General features: G+C 45.6%; 1 protein-coding gene across 1 annotated transcript; it reads right to left on the bottom strand.

The window, feature by feature from the left end:
• Positions 1 to 1,274: 1,274 nt before the first annotated feature.
• On the bottom strand, positions 1,275 to 25,943 carry LOC101479722 (interferon alpha/beta receptor 1a). The gene is made up of 8 exons (XM_024800026.2): positions 25,654 to 25,943; positions 19,746 to 19,884; positions 8,743 to 8,927; positions 7,009 to 7,163; positions 3,368 to 3,518; positions 2,474 to 3,284; positions 1,847 to 1,917; positions 1,275 to 1,726 (listed from the first exon to the last, which is right to left on the bottom strand). Exons 1-6 carry the CDS (start codon positions 25,712 to 25,714, stop codon positions 2,992 to 2,994), a joined length of 984 nt encoding a protein of 327 aa, XP_024655794.2. The 5' UTR covers positions 25,715 to 25,943; the 3' UTR covers positions 1,275 to 1,726; positions 1,847 to 1,917; positions 2,474 to 2,991.
• Positions 25,944 to 26,536: the final 593 nt, after the last annotated feature.

Here is a 26,536-nt window from a genome sequence, read left to right as displayed (position 1 = left end):
CAATATTAGGCCTGAGGATGTTATTCAAATAAATTATAGATTGTGCTGAGAAACGGTAACGTTCACACAGGAAATCATCAGGAAATGATAAAATGTCCAAACACGCTCTAATCACTCTCTCCCGGCGGAGAGCTCTGCGGAGAATTTGGGCTTCAACATCTACTGGCTCTTCAAGGAAGGGGCACGCCATCTCTGACACTTCCTACAGTCAGGTTTCTGACAAAGAGGTGGAGAACATCAGGGTTAGTTGAAGTAAACCTGCTAGGGGGCAGGTTAGCTTCACGGAGTGTGTTGTCATAGTAACTCGCTCAGAATTAATCTAAACTCGCTTTGTGAAACCGAAAACCCAGAGTTTTCGTTAACTCAGGGTATACTTACTCAGAGTTTGCACTGAAGCGGCTTCCTGAAACAGGGCCCAGGACTCTGTTGGAAATGAGATTTTTTTACCTGGATAAATAAACGACTAAAAAAAACTTCCTGTGCTGCTGAAGTTCTGCATTTCTGTGTTTTCAGCGAGGATGTGGTTAAAAGTGTTTGTTTTTTTGTCAGTAGCCTGTAAAAAAACATGTGATGTGATGTGACAGCTGACCTTTAGTCTGAGAGCCGGACCAAAAGAACAGCCCAGCAGAACAAAACATCATCGAGATGCACAAAATAAATAAAGGAGGGTTCAAATGATTCATAAATGCAGCTGAAGTGTGCGTCCACGCAGTGACTGATGGGAAAACAAGTTCAACTGGAGCGCCTCCTGCTGGCCTCAACGGCCCGTGTACAGGTAGCACTGGGGCCTCAGGGTGGCGCTACAGGGCTTTGAAATGAGGCCTGGCTGAGGAGTCGTCTTTGTATTCGAGCCATATGAACAGCTGAGCCCCCTCCTCATTACATATTATATCAGCGGTCCCCAACCCCTGGGCCTCGGACCGGTACCAGGCCGCGAGAATTGAGGCTCAGGTGTGAAATGTCTGGTTTTCGGCCTTTTTATCGGTTTTCAGCATTATTTTGTTATCGTTTTTATCGTTTACTCGGTTTTCCTGGGGCTTTTCATGTGTGTTATGAATAAATCTTCTTTTTTTCGGTACTAGTTTTATTTTGTTGTATTTATCCGCGACACCTTAAAGGCCGGTCCGTGAAAATATTGTCGGGCATAAACCGGTCCGTGGCGTAAAAAAGGTTGGAGACCGCTGTGTTATATAATGCTTGATATTCTGCTGTGTCAGCTGTTGTTGGATGATCAGACTGTGGTTTGTTGTAGTTTCATGGAACTCTGCTGAGCGTAAAGATTAGATTAGATGAAAGTTTATTAATCCCTCAGGTGGGTGGAAATGTAGTTTCCAGCAGCACAGCACCGACAGAAGTTGCATGTTACAGATGCAATAAAGGGGAATGAGAGTAAGGATTTAAGCATAAATATACCATATATACATATAACACATATATAAATGCAGAATATATAATATGGATAAATGGGAATACCAGTGGATTCCACATTTGAGTGAGTCGCAGTGAAAAGGCACTACAGCTCAGTTGTTCCCGCCCTGTATCCCCTCGCTTTCCCCTCCAGAGAGGAGTTCAACAGTTTGATGATGTGGGATAAAGGAGTTTTTCAACCACCAACTGGTCAAACATCCTCAGGAGCTTCCTGCAGATGTTAAAAGACCTCAGCCTCTGTTGGAGGTTGAAGACTCGTAGCGGCTCTCCAAGTTCAGCAGCACACGCCTTTAGCATCCTAGGACACACCACGCGAAAAATAAAAACTCATATTCTGTTGAGTGAATACTATTAGTCAACATTTTAAACATGATTAGCAAGTAATGATACTAAGACTTATGTGTTTCTTTTGTTTTACCATTTCAATCATGCTGCGGTCAGCGTCAGCATCTAACATGGAGCAAACAGCGCAGTAGTCCTCAGCGTTCCCTGAAACACATTCATAGTTAGGTTTTAATCAAACATTATTTATTGAATAATTAAAAAATAACACTTCATGGAAAATTAGGCTCCTGAATTTTTTAGACTTTGAGAAGGGTCTTATCTGAAAGTGTTTGAAGAGCACTATTTAAATTGGAAGTGCGCACTCTAACGTGATAAGGACTTTACTGAACTTACCTCCATTTTCAAGTAGGGTGCACTGTTAAAAAAACCTGTAATATTCCGGCAGCCGGGGCGCCAAAATACAACCGTAAAATAACAGAAAATAACTCCCGCATAAAAATACGGTTCGTGATGTTATTTTACCTTTGACATGTAAAATCAGTCTACTTATGTAAATTTAATGATATTTTAGAACGACAGTACAAAACTGTAAAATATACAATCAGAATACTTTACTCAGTGTGAACGCACTGTGTTTTCCCTCTAACAGCCTCCACGTGTTCTCACTCTACTTTCCCCTCATGAATGAATTTATGCTGCACTACTTTGAATGTTCGGGGAAATCAAACGCATTTCACTCGCAGTACTCGAGCTGACTTACCTTTGTTTGAATGACGGCGTATTGACAACGTGGAGTCTAATAATTGCCAAATCTTGTACCCGATCCTTGGTGGATGTGCGCCTCCAGAGATTTATAATGGCAAAATTGGTTCGCCGTGTACGCGGTGACTCCACAGACAAGGAACGAGAATAGATCAGGCTAAGCTAAGTCAATAGCGGTTCAGGGTTTCAGCTGTGTTTCATACGGGTCCACACTTCCAATGCAATCTTCCTCCATAACGTCCTTTTTCTTTTGAGCTGCTTTGAAGTATGGTTCATAGCAATCTTCCTTCCAACACAGTGTGTTTGTTTTGATTCGCTACCTGCTAAAACGGTGGCGTGCTCCCACAATGCATTGCAGCGTGACCTGGGCCAGCTTCACCTGTTCTTGCTCGTCTTCATCACTTCACTGCTGCAGAGTTCACAGCTCTAAAACCTCACAGTCAGAGGCCGATTCTCAGAGTCTTTAAAGTGCATCCCACCTCCTCCTGCTCCTCCTAGCCCCCATCCTGTGAGGTATCAGGTTGTGCTGCACCCTCCTTCCTCCTCCTCCTCAGTCCTGTGGTCTGCTACGATGCTGACCTGGTCACAGTGCTCAGAGGGCAGCGAGACTGGGTAGATGAAGGGGTTGAAAGGCAGCAGAGACGGAGGGGGCAGGCCACACACCTCTTCAAAGTGTGGCGGCAGCACGACTTCTGGGCACAGGAACTTGGAGATTTGTTTCCAGTAGACCACCAGAGTCACCACCAGAGTCACCACCGTGGCCATGACCACAAACGTCACCACGGCCGCCACCCACGGAGCTGCATCCACTGTAAGAAAACCACACAGCAGCAGGTGAGCCCATCAGCGACACCTTGAGCGATTGTGACGGCTGTGTGACGGCGGTGCCTACCGTCACCGGTGTGCTCACAGACGACGTCGCTGTACTCGCCCGGTCTGGGGTTCCTGTTATAGATGATCTGGACTTGGACGCAGTATTCGCTCATCGGGTCCAGGTCACTAAGAACCACTCGGTCCTGCCTCGTTTCAAGGATCTTTTTTACCTGTAGGAGGCAGCAGAGAGGAGGTCAGAGGTCTTCAGTATCTGTTTTTATTCTTTGACCCAATACAGATCAAAAGTTTAAAACCAGTTTAAAATGAGCAAAAATCATATTTTGCATGCTGGAGCTTAAGAAGGTTCCAAGTAGAGCTTCAACATGCAACAAGAAGAAATGTGACACAAAACAACGCTTAAACTGAAACAGGCTGTTTTACAGCTCATCAAAAGTTTAGGACCACACCTCAAAAAAGGTAAACCCAAATATGAAGTCAGTAATGAGGAGCTCCACTCTTATTGTTGATCACTTCAAAGACTCGTTGCAGCATGCTTTATGCCAGCGTTTCCATGAGGTGAGTGGGAACATTTCTCCAAGTGGTGAAGACGGCCGCATGAAGGACATCTACTGTCTGAAGCTGTTCTCCATTTCTGTAAACTTCCCTTGCCATCCATCCCCAAAGGTTTTCAGTTGGATTTAGATCAGGGAAACACGCAGAATGGTCCAGAAGAGTGATGTTTTTCTCCTGGAAGAAGTCCTTTGTCCTGCATTGTGTACTGAAACGTTATCCTACTGAAAAACCCAGTGGTTACCACACAGACGAGGGCTCTCAGCAATGAGGGATGTTCTCTGCAACATCTGCACACAGCCATCGGCCGTTTATCTCCTGAAGCTCCGTTGTTCCACTAAAGCAGGGGTGTCCAAACTTTTTTCACTGAGGGCCACATACATAAAAATATAGGAGGGGCGGGGCCACTTACTAGAAATTAGGAATATAACCTTAACTTTAGTGTATTAAAGTTAGAAAAATCACTTAGAAGTGGTCGAATATGTTATATTGTTGAATATAATTAAAGACAAAACTGCCTTCATCACAGCTTTCCATAAATGGATCTTTATTGATTTATTCAGACAAAGCTTTGGTAGCTCGTTCTCACAACAGCCTCGGATTTATTCTTAGAAGATTTACAGCACAGAGAAAAAACAAAGATGTGACGGGTACATTTCAAGCTTGTTATTTAAGTTATTAGGCTCAGCAACACAGCTGTTAACATCTGTTTGAAACCTTTATCAACATTAACAGACTGAACTGGGCTTAATAACAGGAGTGCATCATTTTAGTAAATTATTCTGGTGATGTCACTTGATCAAGGAGCAGATCTGCGTCAGATGAGATCAGCTGACTGCATGTGCGTGCGCCGTGCACAGCGGTGTGCTCTGTGTGTTAACAAGAAAAACGCACATAAGAAAGTGGTGCTCAAAAGCAGGGTAGTGACAGAAAGATGCGCATTATTGATATTTGAAGCATGTGCACATTAACACACGGGTACTGTGGGATATATTTTTAAAGCGCTCGTGCTCTCATCCACTCCCCGCAAAAAAAATTAGATTAGCAGCTGTGCGGCGTCTGTGGCGTCGGTGCTCTCATCGCCTGCGATGGAGTCAAAATCAAAAGCACAGCTTTATCAGACAGGTGCAGTTTAATGTTGGCTGACGAGTCTTCAGTGCGTCGCACGACTGGATTTCTGGACACGCTGACGTTGTTGAAGTTCTGCACTTTTTCCACATTATTTCAGTGACTTTAACGAGGCCGTGTTTTATGAGGTCTCCATCTGAAAAAGGCTCGCCATGTCTCGCGATGAGTTGGGCGACTTCATAGCTGGCTATCGGAGCCTTTTCCTGGACCTTTTGAGCACGAAATAAACATAGTTGCTGACCCTGCAGGAGAGCTACCCTTTGCTTTACTTCCTGCTCTGGCTCAGCACCAGTGTCGGCTGCACAGGCCTGATGTTTGGTTTCATAATGACGTCGTACATTATCTTCTTTCATAACTGCCACAGTCTCAGTGCAGATCAAACAGACACTTCTCCTTGAATTCTTTGAAGAATTCACTCTCCCACCATGTCTGAAATTTTCTGCACTCACTTTCTACTTTTCGCTTCTTTGGTTCTGCCATGTTTAGTAACTTGGGGTAAATTTCTTCTGTGATTGTCCTTTTTGGTGGAGCAACTGCCTTGATCAACAGCAGCTCCCCCTGGTGTTAAAAATAAGAAGTGCAATACACTCAGGCAAAAGTTGAAGTGCGGCCATATTCTATTCTATTTATAAAATTACTTGCGGGCCAATTAAAAGTGGATCGCAGGCCGCAGTTGGCCTGCGGGCCAGAGTTTGGACACCCCTGCACTAAAGGAAAAAGACCCCAGAGCATTATGGTGCCCCCTCCACTGTGGGGCGTAGAAAACATCTCAGGTGGGATCTACTTGTCATGGCAGTAATGTTGGAAACCATCAAGGTTACATTTGTTCTCATCAGAGAATAAAACTTTCTTCCACTTTTCAACGTCCCATGTTTGGTCCAAACGGTCAGTTCTGTTGTGTCCAAGGCGACGAGGCCTTTGAAGACGTGTTTTGTTTTTGAAGCCCTTCAGTCTCAGATGCCGTCTGGTGGTTATGGGGCTGCAGTCGCCACCAGTAACAGCCTTAATTTGGGTCGAGGATCGTCCAGTGTGTTGATGGACAGCCAAGTGGATCCTGCAGCTCAGTGCTGGAGACGTTTCTTTGGGTCTTCCACTTGACTTTTTTGTTCCATAACCCTCAGGATCATTTAAGAATTTATTTAAGATTTAAGAAATTCCAAATGACTTTCTTACTGCGTCCCACCTCAGCAGCGATGGCGTGCTGCGAGAGACTCTGCCTATGCATTTCAACAACCCGACCACGTTCAACAAGGGAAAGTCTTTTTGCCCATCAGAACATCATGGCAGTGACCACCTGACAGAAAATGAAATGAATCCACATTTTTGCACAGATTTGGCTTTTTAAAGGCATGTGGTCCTAAACTGGTGTAAAACAGCCTGTTTCAGTTCAAGTGTTGTTTTGTGTCACATTTCTTCTTGTTGCATGCTGAAGCTCTACTTGGAACCTTGTTAAGATACCCCTCACACTTTAAGTGCGTAGCTCTAACTACGGTGGCTGCTGTAGGACAAACATGCTTCTATGAGAGATCAAACACATGAAATTTGGACTGTACATCATAACGGTTGTGGCCGTATTCCTGCTACTGTTTGGACCGCGTCCACCTCCAAGCCTGTGGAAGGCTGTCAGTGCTGTTTACCTCAGCTGTCTCTGGCCACGAATGTAAAACATGATGTCTTTCCCAGCCATTGTATTCAAATATGGTGGGTAAACAGCTTCTACAAACCACAAAGCCGCTCCTGCCTATTTTTAACAGATTAATGATAAGTTTAAGAAAATTGTTCAAAGATGTAATTACACATGTAGTTATTACTGAGTGAATCTTCAGTGTTTAGTTTTTATGCTTTTTTATTGTTATCTTTGATTTGTTTTAATGTTGAGTTTTCATTTCACTGCTAACGTGGTTGAAATCATGAGTGAACTGCAGCTGCCTGGCTCTCAGTCCCGGCCCATAACATCACTAACTTCCTGTGTTTGACTGTTTCTACACGTTCAAGGTCCAAACTACAAACCGGCGTTCCCACCTCTTCCTTCGAGCTGCTCTTCCAGTAGGTGATGTGATAGGTGGCCGAGGTGTACGTCTCCCTCAGTTCTGAATGCTTGAACACTGGGTCTTTAATGCTGACTTCCAAAGATGTCCCAGTGACATGAAGAGTCACATCAGGTGGACCGATGAAGGCTGAGGGGGACAGATGTGGAGAGACGTTTTTATTGGACAAAATCAAAGCTGCAGCTTCTCTAACAGTCCACTCCATCTGCTACAGCTCTGTCATGCCAGTGTGCTTGGAGCTGGGGAGGTTCCCACCATGACGGCAGACGGTTTCACTGAGGACACAGACAGAAACACAGAAACCAGGATTTCACTCTGACTGGACTGAAGTCAGCGACGGCGAGAGCTCTGACGAGCGAGACGCTGAAAAGCTCGCTCACGGTTTCATTTCTGATCGTCTTCAGCTCAGCGAGGCTCTTCAGACGTCCCCTGCTGAAGCAGTCATTGCATAACTGCAGACTCCCCACACAGCTGCTGCCACAGTCTGAACCGGAGCTGAAGGGGACCATCCTGATCTCAGGAAGCTTCTCTGAGAGCCACCAATCCTCAACATGCCGTCAGGCGTACGTTGTATTGGTCTACCTGCAGAGAGCTCTGCTGCACGGTTTGCATATTTGCAGATGTGAGGAAGAACAAACTGACGGCTCAGGTAAGCAAATACCTGCAGTAATGATTCAGACACAGGCGGTTCAGATAAGAGGTGAGCTCAGGTCCCAGGATGTGTAATGAACACTACTGATGGTGAGATGAAGCCTCGTGATGAACTGAAGCTTCCATCCAACTGGTCGACTCATGGTTCGAAGCATTGCGATGATTCATTTGCTCTACTGCGCCATCAAGTGGACAATTCAAGTGAAACAGGCTCTGTGATTATAATGATGTGATGTGTAAACCTCTAAATGGAATAAATAAATTGTTTTCATGGTTATTTATCCCGAATATTGTCTCAGGATGTCTGATACAAAAGAGAAAGTGGAAACTATGAGGACAGAGTTTTGGTATGATTGTGTAACTGTGTAATCATGCTTATGTACATCTGGACAATGACACAAACTAGTGTGTGGCACTTCACTTTTTAATGAACTGAAAGACAGAAATCAGATTATAGGATCTGTAGTGTTGTTTACTTATATTATGGTGCTTATCATGATATTTATTACTGTGTGCATACTTTATCAGGAGAGATGAGATTAAAAAAAATCTCTTGCTGGTTCCATCGAAGAAGAAATGCTCAAGTAGCTATGTAGCACGTACGTAATCCAATTCCACAACACAGTGATGGTGGAAATCAGCTGTGTTTTGCTGCCCATTTTATTTCGAATCTGGCGCAAACCGGCGAGCCAGTTCCTGAATCAGTCACGTGGTACGGACTGCCCGCGAGGCCTCGAACGTCACTGCATACGTAATCAAAGCAAGCCTCGATACACGCTTACCAAAACTCCCCCGACATTACCGACACGCAGGACACATCACTAGTGAACACCTGCACAGACTTTCTGTGACTGCTTGGCTGATTCTGGTTCATTTACTGCAGCGATGAGAGCCTCACACATGGACGCACGATTCACAGTCACATATTTGAAGCTGGAGATCTTTATCTCTGCTGAGCGCAGCTCTCGGCTGTTGCACCGATACAGTGCGAAGGCTGTGAGCTCACACGCTGCTGCAGCATGTGCACGTCACACTTCCTGGAAAGCCGAGTACTTACCCTCCTCATAGGGGCAGAACGTCTTCTGCGCCCACTCCGAGTGCCGCCCGTCCACGGTGGCTCGCACCCGGAGCATGAAGTCGCCGATGAATAACAGCTTGAAGCGTGTGAGGTCACATGACCGGTGTGACGTCTGGTTGCACGCCGTGATCCAGTTTGGAGTATTCCTCTTCAGCTGGTGCTTCCTGAGGAGACATGAACATGAAAACACATTAAACCCTTCTGCTCTTTCTTTGTGTTCTGTCTTCGCTCGCTCCTCCCCGAATACTCGGCGGGTCTGGAGGGAGAGCTTTCATTCAAATAAAATCTAATTACAACAGCAACACACCAGCCGTGTTTCAGTAAACGTGTCTAAACAGGCGTCATCTGTGTTTCATAGGTCGGGGCTGGGAGGTTAACGCCTGTGGAAGCAGGATGATGGGGACGAGGGAGGAAGACTATGAAGAGGAAGGCTGCTCCACGGCTCTCTGAGGCATGGAGCACACTCTGACTTACACTTAAACTTGTATTAAAATACCAGCGAGGAGTTAAAAGGTCTTTATGTGATCACATGATGGCAGGCCAGGTGGTTAATAAACGTCTCAAATGAATTCCAGTGAAACCAGAGAGGAGAAACACGAGCCGGGACACGAGCTGTAATAATAATAATACATTTTATTTAAAAGCGCCTTTCAAGACACACAAGAATACAATAAAATGACAAAATGAAGAGTGACTACCCCATAGACAAAAAGAGAAGAAGAAACAAAACACAAAGACAAAAACAGAAGGGAAGACTGACAGCGCACTTTGTTAGTGTAAGCAGCACAGTAGAAAGGTATGGAAAAGAAACAAGCAAAAACAAACAAATAAAAATAGTAGCAAACACACCCCAGAAAAAAAGAAAGGAAGAAAAAAGGAGAAAAAGTCAGTCCCCCAAATATTGTTCTTTTAATATGTTGTCATTACTAAATTTGGTTCAGTGCTTACATATATGTGTAAAAAGCAAATGTAGGAGCTGTGATAACTGTGTCTGATAGAATGAAGAGTAGACTGATATATGAAATATTCCTTTATTGGGTGAGAAAATCAGACCATGTCATAACTGCTGTAAGTCACACAGAATAGATATCAGAGCCTTAAACAGGCTGTTAAGCTGACTCGATGTTTCCTCAGAGCTGACGTTTTTCAGCCCTGCAGGTGGAGATCTGCTGAACTTTTGAAGGACCAGAAACACGGGAAAATTCATTGCAAGCATCAAACGTACTCGAAGCGAGTGTAGCGTGGACATGTTGATGGTGTATATGAGTTAAATGCAGTGCAGTGACAGCGAGCTGAGTGGGGGGGTCTGTGTGCCAAACGTGTTACTGATGCGAATCCAAAGCAGAACAACTTCAAGGTGAAACTGTTGCTCAACAAAGGGTGTCGGCTCACCGCCCTGAGTAACGACGTGCCAGCCTTCACCACCGCAAGCACACAACTACAGGAAACGGTGTCTGTGCGATCTGTGCCTGAGGAGGGGAGGGGAAGTGTCCTTCAGCCTGCAGAGACACGCCACTGACACAGGCCCACAACTGTTTAAGGCTCTGACACAACTGTTTAACTCCTCTCTGGAGGGGAAACGGGAGGACAAAGGAGGGGGGAACAACTAAGCTGTAGTGCCTCTTCACCTCACTGTACAATACCTTGTGCAATACTTTTTGTAAATAGTCAACAGTGCAATAGACTCAATACTTGAAATGTGCAATTCACTTGTATTTTTATTTTTTATTCCTATTTATTCTATTTATCCCCTTCGTATATTTTATTTATATTGTCTCTGTATTTATATATATATATGTGTGTGTGTGTGTGTGTGTGTGTGTGTGTGTGTGTGTGTGTGTGTGTGTGTGTGTGTGTGTGTATATATATATATATATATATATATATATATATATATATATATATATATATATATATATATATATATATATATATATATATATATATATATATATATCTATCTATCTATCTCAATTCTGGTAGTTCTGGTAGTTTGATTGAACTACCAGAAGGCAACATTGCAGACATAGAGGACAGTTACAAGTACCTGGGGATCCCGCAGGCAAATGGGAACCATGAAGAGGCCGCTAGAAAGGCTGCAACCACCAAGTACCTGCAGAGGGTCAGGCAAGTCCTGAGGAGTCAGCTGAATGGTAAGAACAAGATCCGGGCCATCAACACATACGCCCTGCCCGTGATCAGGTACCCTGCTGGGGTAATAAGCTGGCCAAAGGAGGAGATAGAAGCCACTGACATAAAGACAAGAAAGCTCCTGACCATGCATGGAGGGTTTCACCCCAAGTCCAGCACCCTGAGGCTGTACGCTAAGCGGAAGGAAGGGGGCCGGGGACTGGTGAGTGTCAGCACCACAGTCCAGGATGAGACAACGAACATCCAAGAATACATTGGGAAGATGGCCCCAACTGACCGAGTGCTCAGTGAATACCTCAGGCAGCAGAAACCCAAGAAAGAGGAGGGAGACGAGGAACCATCATGGAAGGACAGGCCCCTGCACGGTATGTACCACCGGCAGATAGAGGAGGTGGCTGATATCCAGAAATCCTACCAGTGGCTGGACAAAGCTGGACTGAAAGACAGCACAGAGGCACTAATCATGGCAGCACAAGAACAAGCTCTGAGTACAAGATCCATAGAGGCTGGGGTCTATCACACCAGGCAAGACCCCAGGTGCAGGCTGTGTAAAGATGCCCCAGAGACAATCCAGCACATAACAGCAGGGTGCAAGATGCTAGCAGGCAAGGCATACATGGAACGCCATAACCAAGTGGCCGGCATAGTGTACAGGAACATCTGTGCCGAGTATAACCTGGAAGTCCCGAGGTCAAAATGGGAGATGCCCCCAAGGGTGGTGGAGAATGACCGAGCTAAGATCCTGTGGGACTTCCAGATACAGACGGACAAAATGGTGGTGGCTAACCAACCGGACATAGTGGTGGTAGACAAACAGAAGAAGACAGCCGTAGTGATCGATGTAGCGGTTCCCAATGACAGCAATATCAGGAAGAAGGAACACGAGAAGCTGGAGAAATACCAAGGGCTCAGAGAAGAGCTCGAGAGGATGTGGAGGGTGAAGGTAACGGTGGTCCCCGTGGTAATCGGAGCACTAGGTGCGGTGACTCCCAAGCTAGGCGAGTGGCTCCAGCAGATCCCGGGAAAAACATCGGAGATCTCTGTCCAGAAGAGCGCAGTCCTGGGAACAGCTAAGATACTGCGCAGGACCCTCAAGCTCCCAGGCCTCTGGTAGAGGACCCGAGCTTGAAGGATAAACCGCCCGCAGGGGCGTGCTGGGTGTTTTTTTTTAACAATTCTGTAACTGTAACTTCGGTCGTTGCTGTGCTTTTTGGAAGTCGAATTTCCCAGAGGAACCCACCCGAGGGTTTAATAAAGTTCTATCTTATCTTATCTTATACTTTTATTCCACAATCAGAGAGAAAGAAACAGAGAGAGAGTGCAGGACAGACAGGTGACAGTCTCAGGTGTACACACTGCTACACAACAGCAGGATTTAGTGTTTGTGTTATTACGAGTGTAAACAAGAAGAGTTCCAGATGGTGCAGTGGACACATGTGTGACTGCTGTGATTAAAGCATCTTTCTTTCAGCTTAACGAGTGAACCGTCAGCTCGTTCAAACACACGTTAAAGTCCGTTTGGCTCGACACCACCGAACAGAGGCAGCAATGTAACACAGCTCACATTAACAGTGCAGTGAATCCTGCTTGTGCCGTGATGTTCAGGACTGCAAACCGAGCAGCATCACTGACTTTCAGCTTGTTGTGTTTGTGGATATATGACTGACTTTAATTATCCACAGAATCATCACATTCTCTGTAAGATTAAGGTCGACTATCGAACGGCGTATAAAGTAAAGGCTTTAAAACCAAGTTAGTACAAACGTCACTAATGTCACATAACTTTGCCGACATGTGGCCAACAGCAATGTTTTAATGTTCTTCGTTATTAAACAACATAAATAAGTGACATAATATTCAGTACTTACTTTTAAAAGTTTACTCTTCGGCCGCTCCGCTTCAGCCGTCTGCCACTTTTTTCCGAAAAAAATATCCACACCCACCACCACGCTATGAATTGTGGGATAGATTGGGTCACGAAGGCTACACTGGACCCAGCCTTCAAATCTGGGGAAATGAAGGGCGCATTTGTCAACCGCATTTTGAGGACTCTTCGAATTGGGACACCCTTCGTCGCGTCGCTGTGACACAATCGGTCTACAAATGCCCACTCCGAAGCATGCGGTCCCTGAATTGGACACAGCTAAAGTGTCATAAGAAAGTGCGTTGCTAGGAGTGATTGGAGGCAGATTTCATTTCAAAAGACTACCAAGCAGAAGCCTTGATAAAAGCGTGGTTTTGTACAAACTGTGCAAAAAGGAGTTTGGATACCACCGAAGCACTTCCACCTTATGGTACCATCTAAATGCAAAACCTGTTGCAGCGGGCACAGAAACTGTGGGAGCTGTTAGCGCTACCAGTCGAGTACCAACAAAAGGTGTCGGCAGCCCAAACTTGATGAGATGACTGGCTTCAGGACCAAAACTAGTAAGTCAACATTGGACAAACTTACACAATGGATTGCTCTGGGCTGTAGACCACTATCAGTGGGAGAAGATGGGGGGTTAGAACATGTGCTACAGTTAGCGTCAGGTGGTCCAACTTTCCAACTGCCTGAAAGACTATTTCAAGTAAAATTCAACAGCTTTATGACACTGAAAAGCAAGATTACAGACAGCACCTGCTAATATGGAGGAACTACACCAGGAGCAAACAAGTCTGGGGCAACAGAAAGAGCCACTCACAGAGGATGTTTCCACACGGTGGAGTTCAACACTGGATGTGGTTTCTCTCTACTAAAGAATCAAGAGGCTGTTTTTGCTGCTGTAGACAAACAAAAGCACGAGCTGGTCATTTTAACTCCATCAGAGCTGGTAAACCTCCAAAAGCTGGCAGCTGTACTTGAGCCATGCAGGTAAAGAAAACTATTCAACTTATTGTTACGGTTTCTTCAAAAAGGTCTATAGTTGACAGTTACTGTGGAGATGAATAATGCCCGCTGCAGTGCTGGTCCAGTCGAGCAGGGACCCACCCACAGCTGTCTGTTCAAAGCGTTTGTTGTCATGTGTGCAAAGAAAAGCATTTTCTTTCTCTGCTGTCCACACACAGATGCTGGTTAATGTGTACAAATAGATAAAATACAAATAGCATGGATAAATGACCTGATGTGCAAAAATTATTATTACTGCTAAAATAGGTCAGCTGTTCAGGAGTCTGATAGCAGTGGAGAAGGAGTCTGTTGAGTCGAGATGTTCTGGATTTCACACTTGTGAACTTTCGTCTCGAGGGCAGAAGAGTGAACAGTCTGGGGGTGTGTGGGGTCTTTGAGGATGGAGGCAGCTCTGGACTCTGCGATGGTAGATGCTTATGGTAAATAACACACCACTGGCAAAAAACAGTGAAAGGATCCCAGACGACAAGTTTTTAGTTCAACATACAAGTGACGACCTTTGACCTTCATCGGGTTTTATTTAATTGTGTCAGAGAAAACATCATGTTCTCTTCATGCAGCTGAGTACAGTCAGTGTTTAACTTTATCAATAAACAGCTGCAGCTTTCACTGACAGCACATGTGGTGCTTTAACCTTGTTGTCATTAGTTTTGCAGTCAACATGTGAACATGATGGATGATCTGTCTGCTGTCACTGGGTGGTGTTGAGGTCTGAATCTGAGGACGGCTCCTGCAATCACAAAGAGAACAGAACCGCCACAAACTGAAATATAAGGTTTATCCCTCAGATCTGAAATACAGCTGAGCCTCTCTGTCCTCACACACTCAGGATCTGAAGCTCTTCTCTTACATTTATTCAGTTCTACAGTTCTGCTGACAGAGAGCTGTTTATTAAAATAAGCCTTATATACTAACAGATTTTCCAATATAATGTTCACCTTTGAGTTGTCGGTGCTGTATAAATGGAGATCTGCAAAGATGAGATGATGGAGCAGGTTTGAGTCCTGGTTCAGTCTGCTGCTGCATCCTGGTCACAACACACGGAGGTGTTATCAGCAGTGTGTGACCTGCTGCCTGAGAACTGAGAAACAAACATTAATGCTTTCAATTATTTCTCCTCAAGGATTTAAGCTGTACAGAATACTGCACGTGACTGTGAACATACCTCACTAACAATAATTCAGACTGTTTTTTTAACCTGAATATTTTAAACAAAAGTCATAAGTGGAAAAATTAAACATACATTTTAACTTAAGCTGTTAAGTGGCCGTAGTTGGTATCAGCACATAAATATTGGGCTTTGGTACAGTTATATGATTAATTAATAATTAATGGGGGTTACTGAAGTGCAAGCTTTTTTTTATAAGTTGGTCTTCCTGTCCTTACAGATGTGACAGGAGACAGAAAACATGCTGCTGTTTGCACATATTTAATAATCAGCTCTGCACAGGAGCTGAAGCAGAGTCCTGTTGCTCTTACAGTCTAAAAGTACAGTAACGGTAGTTAGTTAGTAACTGAGCGGCCCGGGGCGTTTCTCTTCATTTCCTTAGTCAGGGTAAATTCATTCACCTGCTCGGATTAGCTAAACGCACTTTAAAAAACGAGTTTCTGCTAGCTAGCTAGCTAAGGACGTTAGTTACGGATTAGCTTACAAACACATTTAACTTACCTCTGTTCTGTCGGGTAGTCCAGTTTACTGAAGAACACGTCAGGCTGTCTGTTTGAAACAGTCGGGACGCTGGAGCTCCTCTCGGCATCCACGCTCTATCTGCTACTCCCAAACAGAGAGACGCAAGTTTATCCGTGACTGCGAGTCAGAAGTGTTGTGATGATTTTTAACAGCATTATAAGTTTAATTAGAATCAAACTTAATAGAAAGGAGACCAACTGAACACAAATCAGTGCGATGAGAACTACTGATAATGTAAGAAAGAATTTTTGGAAAAAATTATCTGAGGAGAACTGTTTTATATCAGCCTGACCCCAGTCCCATCCGCTAACATGGAGGAGGCGGGGTTTAGGACCTATACTCCAGCCAGACACCAGGGGGCGATAGAGACTTTGAAGCCGATCAAAGTTCACCCAGGCCCGAGTCCATGAAAGCGAGCCCGATACCATGGCTCACCATGGCAACGGCGGGATAAGGAGCAGAGCCTCCATTTGGAGGAAGGCTACGTTTAATGTTAAGAGCAGCAGAGTTACCACAGCGGCCCGTCGCCATGGTGAATCCCGGTGCCACAGCTCCATTGATGATGTCATTCTTTACTCAGGGCTGGTTTCCCTCTCAGCAGCACTCTGTGTTACCATGGTAACTGACTTTAAAGCTGGCTCACAGTTAGTTTCTCTCAGCTCAAACCTGTTTGAACCTGAATCTTCTTTAAGATGGCGCCGGTGAGGTCGGCTGCCGTCACGACTGCTCCGACCACTTTTTCTTTGTCTTTGTTTTTTAAGTTAGTTTTCAGCGTTTCTAAATCGGCAAAATCATCACCATTGGGTACATTAGGTATGACAGTGACACTCTTGTTTCTATTGGTTTACAATGTACTCACAATTCGAAGTTTTTAACTCCGGATCCGAGCTGGCCGAGTGAGATCTCGAGGGAGAACAAAGGGAAGCGGCGGCGGCCTAGAGGGAAGCGAGCCGGCGTCAGGAACAGGCTGAGAGCTCGTGCACACCGCACACCTCTGCCTAGCATCCTGCTCGCCAACGTCCAGTCACTGGAGAACAAGCTTGACGACCTCAGGGCCAGGATAAAGTTCCAGAGAGACATTCGGGACTGCAATCTCCTCTGCTTCACCGAGACATGGCTGAACCCAGCGGTGCCGGACCACGCCATCCAGCCGGCCGAGTTCTTCTCGGTTCACCGCATGGACAGGACACGGGACTCGGGGAAGTCAAGGGGAGGCGGCGTGTGTTTAATGGTGAACAACAACTGGTGCAACAGTGCGAACGTTGTTCCTCTCACACGCTCCTGCACACCAAATCTGGAACTACTGTCCATCATGCGTCGTCCTTTTTATCTACCTCGGGAATTTACATCGGTCATTGTAAGTGCCGTTTATATTCCACCACAAGCGGACACGGTCACCGCCTTATGCGAGCTGCATGAGGCACTCACACAGCACCAGACACAACACCGGGACGCTGCGCTTATTGTGACGGGGGACTTTAATAGCGCCAACCTCAAACGCGCAGCGCCGAACTTTTATCAACACATCACCTGCCCCACCAGGGGTGAAAGGACACTGGACCACTGCTACACTACGGTCAAGGATGGCTACAAGGCACAATCCCGCCCCCCGTTTGGCAAATCTGATCACGCCGCCATCTTCCTCATGCCAAAATACAAACAAAGGCTGAAACAGGAAGTTCCGGTTCAGAGGAAGGTCGCGCGCTGGACGGATCAATCGGTGGCCGCGTTACAGGACGCACTCGATGACGCAGACTGGGGCATGTTCAGAAACAGCTCCGACGATGACGTCAACGTGTTTACGGAAGCGGTTGTGGGATTCATCGGGAAACTAGCGGATGATACTGTGGAGACAAAGACTATCACAACGTTTCCCAACCAGAAGCCGTGGGTGGATAAAACCATCCGCGACGCTCTGAGATCCCGCACCGCTGCCTACAACACGGGACTCATGACGGGGGACATGGACCCGTACAAAGCCGCGTCATATAACGTGCGGAGGGCGGTGAAAGAGGCGAAGCAGCGCTACGGGAGGAAACTAGAGTCACAACTCCAACAGAGTGACTCTAGGAGCCTGTGGCGGGGACTAAGGACAATAACGGACTATAAAGCACCAACAACCGGTATGACGAACGCGGCCGTGACTCTGGCAGACGAGCTGAACACTTTCTATGCTCGCTTCGAGGCTGCAGCTAAGGTCTCCAACAATGCTAGTGTTAGCGGCGCTAACGGCTGCAGACAGGAAGATACTGCCAGCACCGGAAACGTGCTCGTCATCTCCGAGCATGAAGTAAGGAGAGCCTTCAAGAGAGTGAACACCAGGAAAGCAGCAGGACCAGACGGCATCCCAGGTCGTATCCTAAGAGACTGCGCATACCAGCTAGCTCCTGTGTTCACTGAGATATTCAACATCTCTTTACCTCAGTCGGTGATCCCCACATGCTTCAAAGAGTCCATCATTGTTCCTGTCCCGAAGAAACCCCACCCTGCTTCTCTCAATGACTATCGCCCTGTAGCCCTCACCTCAGTAGTGATGAAGTGCTTTGAATGCCTGGTCAGAGACTTCATCATTTCTTCACTACCAGACACACTGGACCCACTACAGTTCGCTTACCGTCCAAATTGTTCCACAGACGATGCCATCTCTCATCTCCTCCACACATCACTCACTCACTTGGACACTAGAAGGGGGAATTATGTTAAAATGCTCTTCATAGACTACAGCTCTGCATTTAACACCATAATTCCCTCCACACTCACCACCAAGCTGGAGCATCTGGGACTCAGCTCATCTATGTGTCAGTGGATCTCCAACTTCCTAACTGGCAGACCACAGGCAGTAAGGATGGGCGGACATGTCTCAGCCTCCACCACTCTCAGCACTGGAGCCCCCCAGGGGTGTGTTCTGAGCCCCCTGCTGTACTCTTTGTACACATATGACTGTGTGGCCACTACCAGCTCCACCACCATCATCAAGTTTGCTGACGACACCGTCGTGGTGGGCCTGATCTCTGATAACAACGAGACGGCCTACCTGAAGGAGATTAGGAATCTGGAGAACTGGTGCCAGAGGAACAACCTCCTTCTAAACGTCAGTAAGACAAAGGAGCTGATAGTGGACTTCAGCACTAAGCAGGAGAGGAACTACCAGACCCCCGTCATCAACGAGTGCCCAGTGGAGAGAGTGGACAGCTTCAAATACCTCGGAGTTCACATCACGCAGGACCTGTCATGGTCCTGTCACATCAACACCGTGGTGAAAAAGGCCCGACAGCGTCTCTACCACCTCAGACGCTTGAGAGACTTCCAACTGCCCTCCAAGGTGCTCAGGAACTTTTACTCGTGCACCATAGAGAGCATCCTGGCGGGAAACATCTTAACCTGGTTCGGGAACAGCACCATGCAGGACAGACGAGCTCTACAGAGGGTTGTGCGGTCAGCTGAGCGCACCATCCGCTCCGAGCTCCCTGACCTGCACTCAGTCTACAGCAGGCGGTGCTGGACCAAGGCCAGGAAGATCGTGAAGGACCTCAGCCATCCCAACAACAGACTGTTCTCTCTGCTGAGGTCAGGAAAGCGATTCCGCTCCCTGAAGACCAACACAGAGAGACTGAGGAGGAGCTTCTTCCCGCAGGCGATACGGTCTCTCAATCACACCACCACACAGTACTGACCCACACATATGGTTCTTACACACACACTGGACTTTCTGGACTTTGGTTTTGCACAACACTGGTCACTATATTCTTCATTTCCAGTTAATACTTGTACAGCTGCTGTTATTGTGTATATATTTATTTAGATTTCTTCATACATTCTTATATAGTTCTATATTGTGTATTTTGTTGTACAGTTATTTTATTTTCAACTTTAATTTATATATTTTATCTTATTCTTCCCAGTTAAATTTACCCTTCATTCTAATTTGTGTTGTACAGTTATTTCATTTTTAACCTTAATTTATATTTTATTCCTTCCTAGTTAAATTTACCCTTTTTAATTTTTCATATTTATTTCCTTTCTTATTCATAGCCTTTTCCTTTTTTGTTTTCTTTAGGTCACGAGCAGTTGTCCAAGCATTTCACTACATATCGTACTGTGTATGACTGTGTACGTCACAAATAAAATTTGAATTTGAATTTGAATTTGATTTGAATTTGAATCAAGAAAACATGTTTCAGGTGGACCACGCCCCCTGTGTCCACCGTCTGACAGGTAAATAAGCCCCGCCCTCGTGATTCTCAGACTTACGGCACATATTGCGTGGTGAAGGTGACGGCGTGGGTCCCTGCAGCGCCCGGCGGCCAGTCCCAGCTCAGCGTGTAGTTGGTGTTCAAGGTCTTCGTGATGACGTTCTGAGGAGGCGGCACCTCGGATCCATCGGCTCCACCTGCAGGACAAAAACAGAGTGACACACATTCATCTTCTGTTTGTATAGAGATTGGCAGACCACGTGATTTTCGCGCATTGCATGCCGGTAACTCGTGGCAAAACAATCCAAGTACCGCATCAAATGCAAGCATTTGCAGCACCGCAAAACGTTCATTCTTCGGTTCCAATAAATTCTTGCTTTTTCTTTGTCCCCTAAAAAAGTTCTGTACAAAACGAAGGAGAACAATGCCGGTCCGTACAAAGACAGACTTGATGAAAAGTCAAAGAAAAGATACGAGGAAAAAAAATCAAACCAGTGAAAGTGTTAGATCCTTACGAGCACACAGAGGGACAAAATACGTTAGCGTGCTGCCCAACTTTCACCACGCTCATATTTATAATCATACAGTTCTTGGAGTGAGTGCATACACTCATGAAGTTTAGTAACTTCAGGTCACTGCAACAAGCCCAGGTACAGTTTACTGACGGATGGGTGCAGGACCTTGAAATGCACCGTGTAGAACGAAAGACCATCGTACGAACAAAGGTAAGTTTACCAGTCTCACAAATCGTCGTCATAAATACACATTCGTTAACAGTTTATTAATAGGACCTTTGAGCTCAACGGTAATTAATTAGTAGTGGAAATAATTTCTGGTTCATCACAGAAATGTAGCAGTGACAATAATATTGTATGCTGTAATCGTACTGGACAATTAGTGATACAAAACAACTGTTTTATCCTGTGAATAAAAGTACATGTTTTTGTCAATGTACCATAATAACAGAAGCGAAACGCAATATTGTGTCAGGACAATTCACTATTTATGCACAATAAATAAAGGAGCATAGCGCGACAATTTCTGTTCAGCGCCAGACTTGCTTGTAACCTATTTCACCAATTATGTTAAGAAAAATGACGTATTAACTACTACAAAACTCTGACCTTTGTGGGAATGCTTGGAGCAGACTAACCTGTGAGCTGGAGGGTTCTGAGACGTTATATTTGCTCTTTGAATGGCTGCAATCCAGGCCACCCGTCGCGTCTTTGTTACTTCGGAAACATGGCTCGAACAATTTCTCTTCAACGACGTAATCCGATAAAAACACTCTCTTTACCCGTCGGCTTCCTGTGGCTGTCATGTGACCGGCTATTGCAGTTAAGAATACAACAGCTTCTTGCCATTTTTTGGGTTTCTTATTATCGCTGTGTAACTGAGTTCAATTGAAAGCCTGCGTGCGCTAGTACCTCTTGCCACAAGTTCCCAGAATTCTTTGCGGTTTTACCCCTGAGTGACGTCACGTTTTCAATCTCTATTATAAGAGCCATCCAACCCCAGCTGTTAGAGGGCGGGGTCCAAATAAAAAGAGATATCAGACAGGACCGATCAATGAGGATTCCTCAGGCCTGATGCTAATTATTGGTAATCAATCAATCAGTAATCAAATCAGGCTGATGTTTCAGGACTGATTCCTGTGAGGCCGCGCTGACGACACACTGAGCTGAAAAGATTTCTGTTTCTGTCTTTGAGAAAGTAAACATGTGTGTGCAAGGCTCTAGACATGTGACCTACTTCCTCAAAGGTGCGACTGAAAAAAAATCGTAGGTCACAAGACCGCGACCAGCTGAAAGAAGAGAAAGTCTCTGTGTGGTCAACAACAGACACACGTTGTGCTCATATCGTGGTCTGAACCAATCAGAGATATTCACTCTGTTTGCCAGGTGTGCCTGCTGCTTGTTGCACAGGGAGGAGAGGGGCGGGGCAGGGAGGAGAGGGCGGGGCAGGGAGGAGAGGGCGGGGCAGGGAGGAGAGGGCGGGGCAGCGGGGGATTGGCTGGAGTGGGGTTAACAGTTTGCATACTATGCGTTCTATATCGCTCTCTCTCGCACTCTGAGAAAGTCAACATGTGTGTGCGAAGAGAAAAACAGAAATCTTTCCAGCTCAGTGTCGTCAGCGCGACCTCACAGGAAGTAGTCCCGAGTCATCGGCCTTTCAGGCAGCAGCAAACAGGTCGTCAGAGGACGCCGACATGAGGTTTAACATTGCCTACGATATTCCCAAAGAAGATGTTCCGTTCAAAGTTCAAATGGCTTGAAAATAAACCCCACCTCCAGTAATGATGTCACGTGCACCCAGGTTACAGGTGTCATCGCAGACACATGGGGAAAAGGACAAGTTACAGAAGTAAACGTTAGTCTATAGCCCTGCTGTGTGTGTGTGTGTGTCTGAGGGTTTGTAACACGTGCACACGCAGCAGATCAGCTGCCGCCATCTTGCCTCTAGTCTCGGTCTTCAGGTGTCCACAGGTGGTCATTGTGACCTCAGTCTGGGACATGAACCCCGTGTTTGATTCCCTCCCCAATTATCCATCCCTAGGTCCTATAACTAACTGAGGCTTTTATTTTGAAAAATAGCCATCAACTTGTCACATGACCCTTATGTTGTTCCTTCGTCCTCAGCTGCTGGCCCCGCAGCTGTAAATCAGGTCCACGTGGCTGTGATCAGAATAGAGCTGTGCGATATGACCAAAATCTCACATCCCGATATCAGAATTCTATCGTCCTGACAACGATATAAATCACAAAAATGTAACAATTTCTGTAAATTCTGTGAATCTCGGGCAGCTCGACTTGCGTGAAGTGTTTCCAGCTGCGCGTCCTTTACCCGGAGTCGAGTGTTTTAACGATGCATGAAACGATACATTTTTTTCTTTGTGAGTATTTATCACACGGCGTGCTGCGGGGAAAAGCCTGTTCTGATGTTTGAGTCTAAGGTTGATTTTTTAGCACCTGGCGGCTCTTTTTTACTTCTCATCGTAAATAATCTGCATCTTTCACGTGATTCAGTTTATTTTGAAAAGTCTCAACAGGATCTTGAGCTTTATTGTGAAAGGTTTATGTGGAACATAAACAAGCGGACACGCGATGCTGTTACTGTCGTTGTTGCTAACGACAACGCATAAAAACAGGCGCTTGTCCGTCCGTAGTGTGGTGATATTACATATAAGAGAAAGAGAACTTTAATAAATGAATATAGCCACTACAGTGACATCAGAACCATGAACACATATTGCTGTAAACAGTTTATTTTGCGACACCACGAAACAAACGATAGCGTAAAATGAAACGATCGACGTTTTTATATCGCCATCCGATATATATGGTTATATCAAACAGCCCTAGATCAGAATAACAATAATCGTATCAGCCACAAAAACAAGCGTCTGCACATCGAGTAAAAACACCAGCACAGCGTCTGCCGAGGAACAGGAAGTGCTGCGACTAACCTGACCGCACTGGGAGTGAGAGTGATTATTTACCCAGCAGCCCCAGGGACAAAAATAAAGCACAGGTGTTTCTGAGCAGAATAAAAATATGAGCGAGAAAGCATTTGTGAGAGTGAAGGAGGAACTGTGGATAAAGACCGAGCTTCCTATGGGCTCAAAATGTGGTCATAAATATTTTGTACTTGTAAATCAGTTTCGTATGTGTAAAAAAGATTTGTGTGTGGACTTAGCCAAAAAAACCCTGCACGTTACAAATACGAATTTTGACCCTATTTTTCTTCCTTTCATCTGATTTGTGATTGACATGACATTGACCAATGTAACTATCCAATCAGAGAACAGATGGGTTTGGCTGTCGGAGGGACACTTTTTTGAACTGCAGGTCCTTGAAGGGTGATACAGTTTGAAGCTGGAGGATCTCTATATAAAAATCCGATAGCAGCTAGGTCCCCTAACTTTCAGCAGCTGTTGAAAGGATAAAGTTGTGGTATATCAGTGGTTAGAAACACCATCATTACTTTAGGATTAGTTTAACACAACGTCAGGGCTGACCCGGGACCATTGCTGTGAGTCACAGTGCGCAGCATAAAGGTCCTTTCACATCGGACGCAGGATGTGCTGCTAATGCTAACTGCTAACTAAAAGCCAAGGATCCAGAATTTGTTGCTGGCTGCTGGGCTCTGTGTGCAGCAGCTCTACCTGTACTAGATGCACCTGCTCCTTGTCTTTTCTATCTCTGACTTTATGTCCTCTACAAGAGTTTGTTTTTTTTGCTGGTTCTTCAAATGTTCAATAAAAACATGTATGCTAATTCATAACGAAGAAAGCTTTGTGATGAAGACTGTCATTTCCAAAACACTGCCCCCCCTCACCCCGCGGTCCGCAGCTCTGTTGAAGTCCCTGTATTAAACACGTAGTCCTGTGACACAAAAATCACCAAACTCAGACAACCAGACTGTTTTCCTTCGTGGTGATGAAGGAAAACGCTGGGTTGGCATGTAAAAGGGCATTTATTCCCTTCAAAGACCTGCAATTCAAAAAGCGCCCCTCGACAGCCAAACCCATCTGTTCTCTGATTGGATTGTTACATTTGTGATTGACATGACATTGACCAATCAGATGAAGGGAAGAAAAATAGGGTCAAAAATCCGTACTTGTAACTTGCAGGGTTTTTTTTCTAAGTCCACACACAAATCTTTTTTACAAGTACAAAATATTTATGACCACATTTTGAGCCCATATTCATGTTTCAACACGCTGCCGCTGTGAAATCACTGACTGTGTGGGACAGAACTGACTGATTTGATTTTCTCACCACTTTTACTCTTTTATACACAGCAGAGCTATTTGTACGCAGCAGAAGGAATCTAAAGGAAGCATCACACAGCTGCTCACAGCTGCTTTAACAAACACAGGCCGAGTCTTCAGACCGGGACTCCTGCAGTGGCTTTAAAGCTGACTCGATGTTTCCTCAGAGCTGACGTTTTTCAGCCCTGCAGGTGGAGATCTGCTGAACTTTTGAAGGACCAGAAACACGGGAAAATTCATTGCAAGCATCAAACGTACTCGAAGCGAGTGTAGCGTGGACATGTTGATGGTGTATATGAGTTAAATGCAGTGCAGTGACAGCGAGCTGAGTGGGGGGGTCTGTGTGCCAAACGTGTTACTGATGCGAATCCAAAGCAGAACAACTTCAAGGTGAAACTGTTGCTCAACAAAGGGTGTCGGCTCACCGCCCTGAGTAACGACGTGCCAGCCTTCACCACCGCAAGCACACAACTACAGGAAACGGTGTCTGTGCGATCTGTGCCTGAGGAGGGGAGGGGAAGTGTCCTTCAGCCTGCAGAGACACGCCACTGACACAGGCGTGGCCTCAGACTCACAGTGAAACTCAAGTCATGAATCAGAGAGAAACACACCGAGGCAAAGTGAAATGAAAGTGAATCCACACAACAATCAGCAGCTCACACAGCACCAGAGTCTGCACACAAATACTAGAGACACACTGACGGGGAGAGCTGTGCGTTACAGCAGCAGCCACCTGAAACAGATCAGTACTAAACCCATGTGACCACTGGGAACCTGTCATGACAGTCATGAGTCCTGCAGGTTCATCCAGGCTGACCGACTCTAAATGACTCCCTGTAAAACTATTATGGCCACCGTTAAACCATAAAGCACCACCAAGCCTCACACTGGCCGACTGTTAACCAGTTATCGACCAGTTATCGACCAGTTATCGACCAGTTATCGACCAGTCACCCTACACTGCACGAGCCGACCCTCACACACCAGTAGAAGCTGTGATCACTAAAGGGAAACACACCAAATGAAGACTTTGTTGACATGATGTACTCACACGTGTACGCGCGCGCACAGCTGCGGGCTGAGACGAAGCTCCTTTAATCTCAAATATATTTGATTTGATTTATATGAAGTAAAGCAGCAGCACGGACCGAGGCTAGGATGCTACGCAAACGCAACCAGGTGTGGGACTTACCGCAGAAGAAGAAGAGGAAGCCGTGAAGGAGAGCCACTCTGTGGCGGGGGGCGGCGGACATCGCGCTGTTGAGAGGACCCACGGACCGAGAAACTTCCACACCGGCAGACACGGGACGTCTGTAATTCGTGGAGCTCTGTTCCTGCGTTGTTTTCAAAATAAAAGCACGGGCGGGGCCTCCACCACTCGTTACCGTTCCCCTCGCACGTTTTATTTCTCCGGTTTCAGCGTTTTTGCTTCACAACTACAGCGGGCAGTTTACTTTGTGCACTAACATGGACTCCAGTCAACCAGCGCCACCTCTGGCCGAGTGCCAGATCAACCTGTGACACACATCTGCAGCACGTTTGAATTCGTTTCATGCACATTTGTACCTTTCAATTGTGTCTGTCTGTGCGTCATGGGAATAAACCTTTGAAAAGAATGAAATGATATCATGTATTTATTATCAGCCCACATTTGTACAAAATGCCAAATTATATACACAAAGTCATAAGAATCACCACCCTTCTTCATCATGATATCAATACTTTTGCCCATAAGAAAAATGTCGTGAACAAATATATGACACACTAATATTTCACCAGTGTTGTAACATCACATCCTACTACTTATTCCTGCGTCTTTCAGGATCTTACAAAGCTTCAAACGACGCGTCGACTATTAAATCAGTCGTCGACCATTTTGATAGTCGACTAGTCACGACTAGTCGACTAATCGTGACTAGTCGTGGCAGCCCTAGTATGCACGCTGTCCTCAACAGCCATACTGAAACTGTCACAGTTCCAACGTCAGTAGGAAACACAGCCAGATAAACTTTTCAGGACAAACGAGACACAAAAGCAATTTTACTGGAAAGCAAAGATTGTTTCAGGACCTACAA

The sequence above is a fragment of the Maylandia zebra genome, linkage group LG16 (genome assembly GCF_041146795.1).
Source record: "Maylandia zebra isolate NMK-2024a linkage group LG16, Mzebra_GT3a, whole genome shotgun sequence".
Taxonomy (NCBI): domain Eukaryota; kingdom Metazoa; phylum Chordata; class Actinopteri; order Cichliformes; family Cichlidae; genus Maylandia; species Maylandia zebra.
This window is presented reverse-complemented; position numbering and strand designations above follow the sequence as displayed.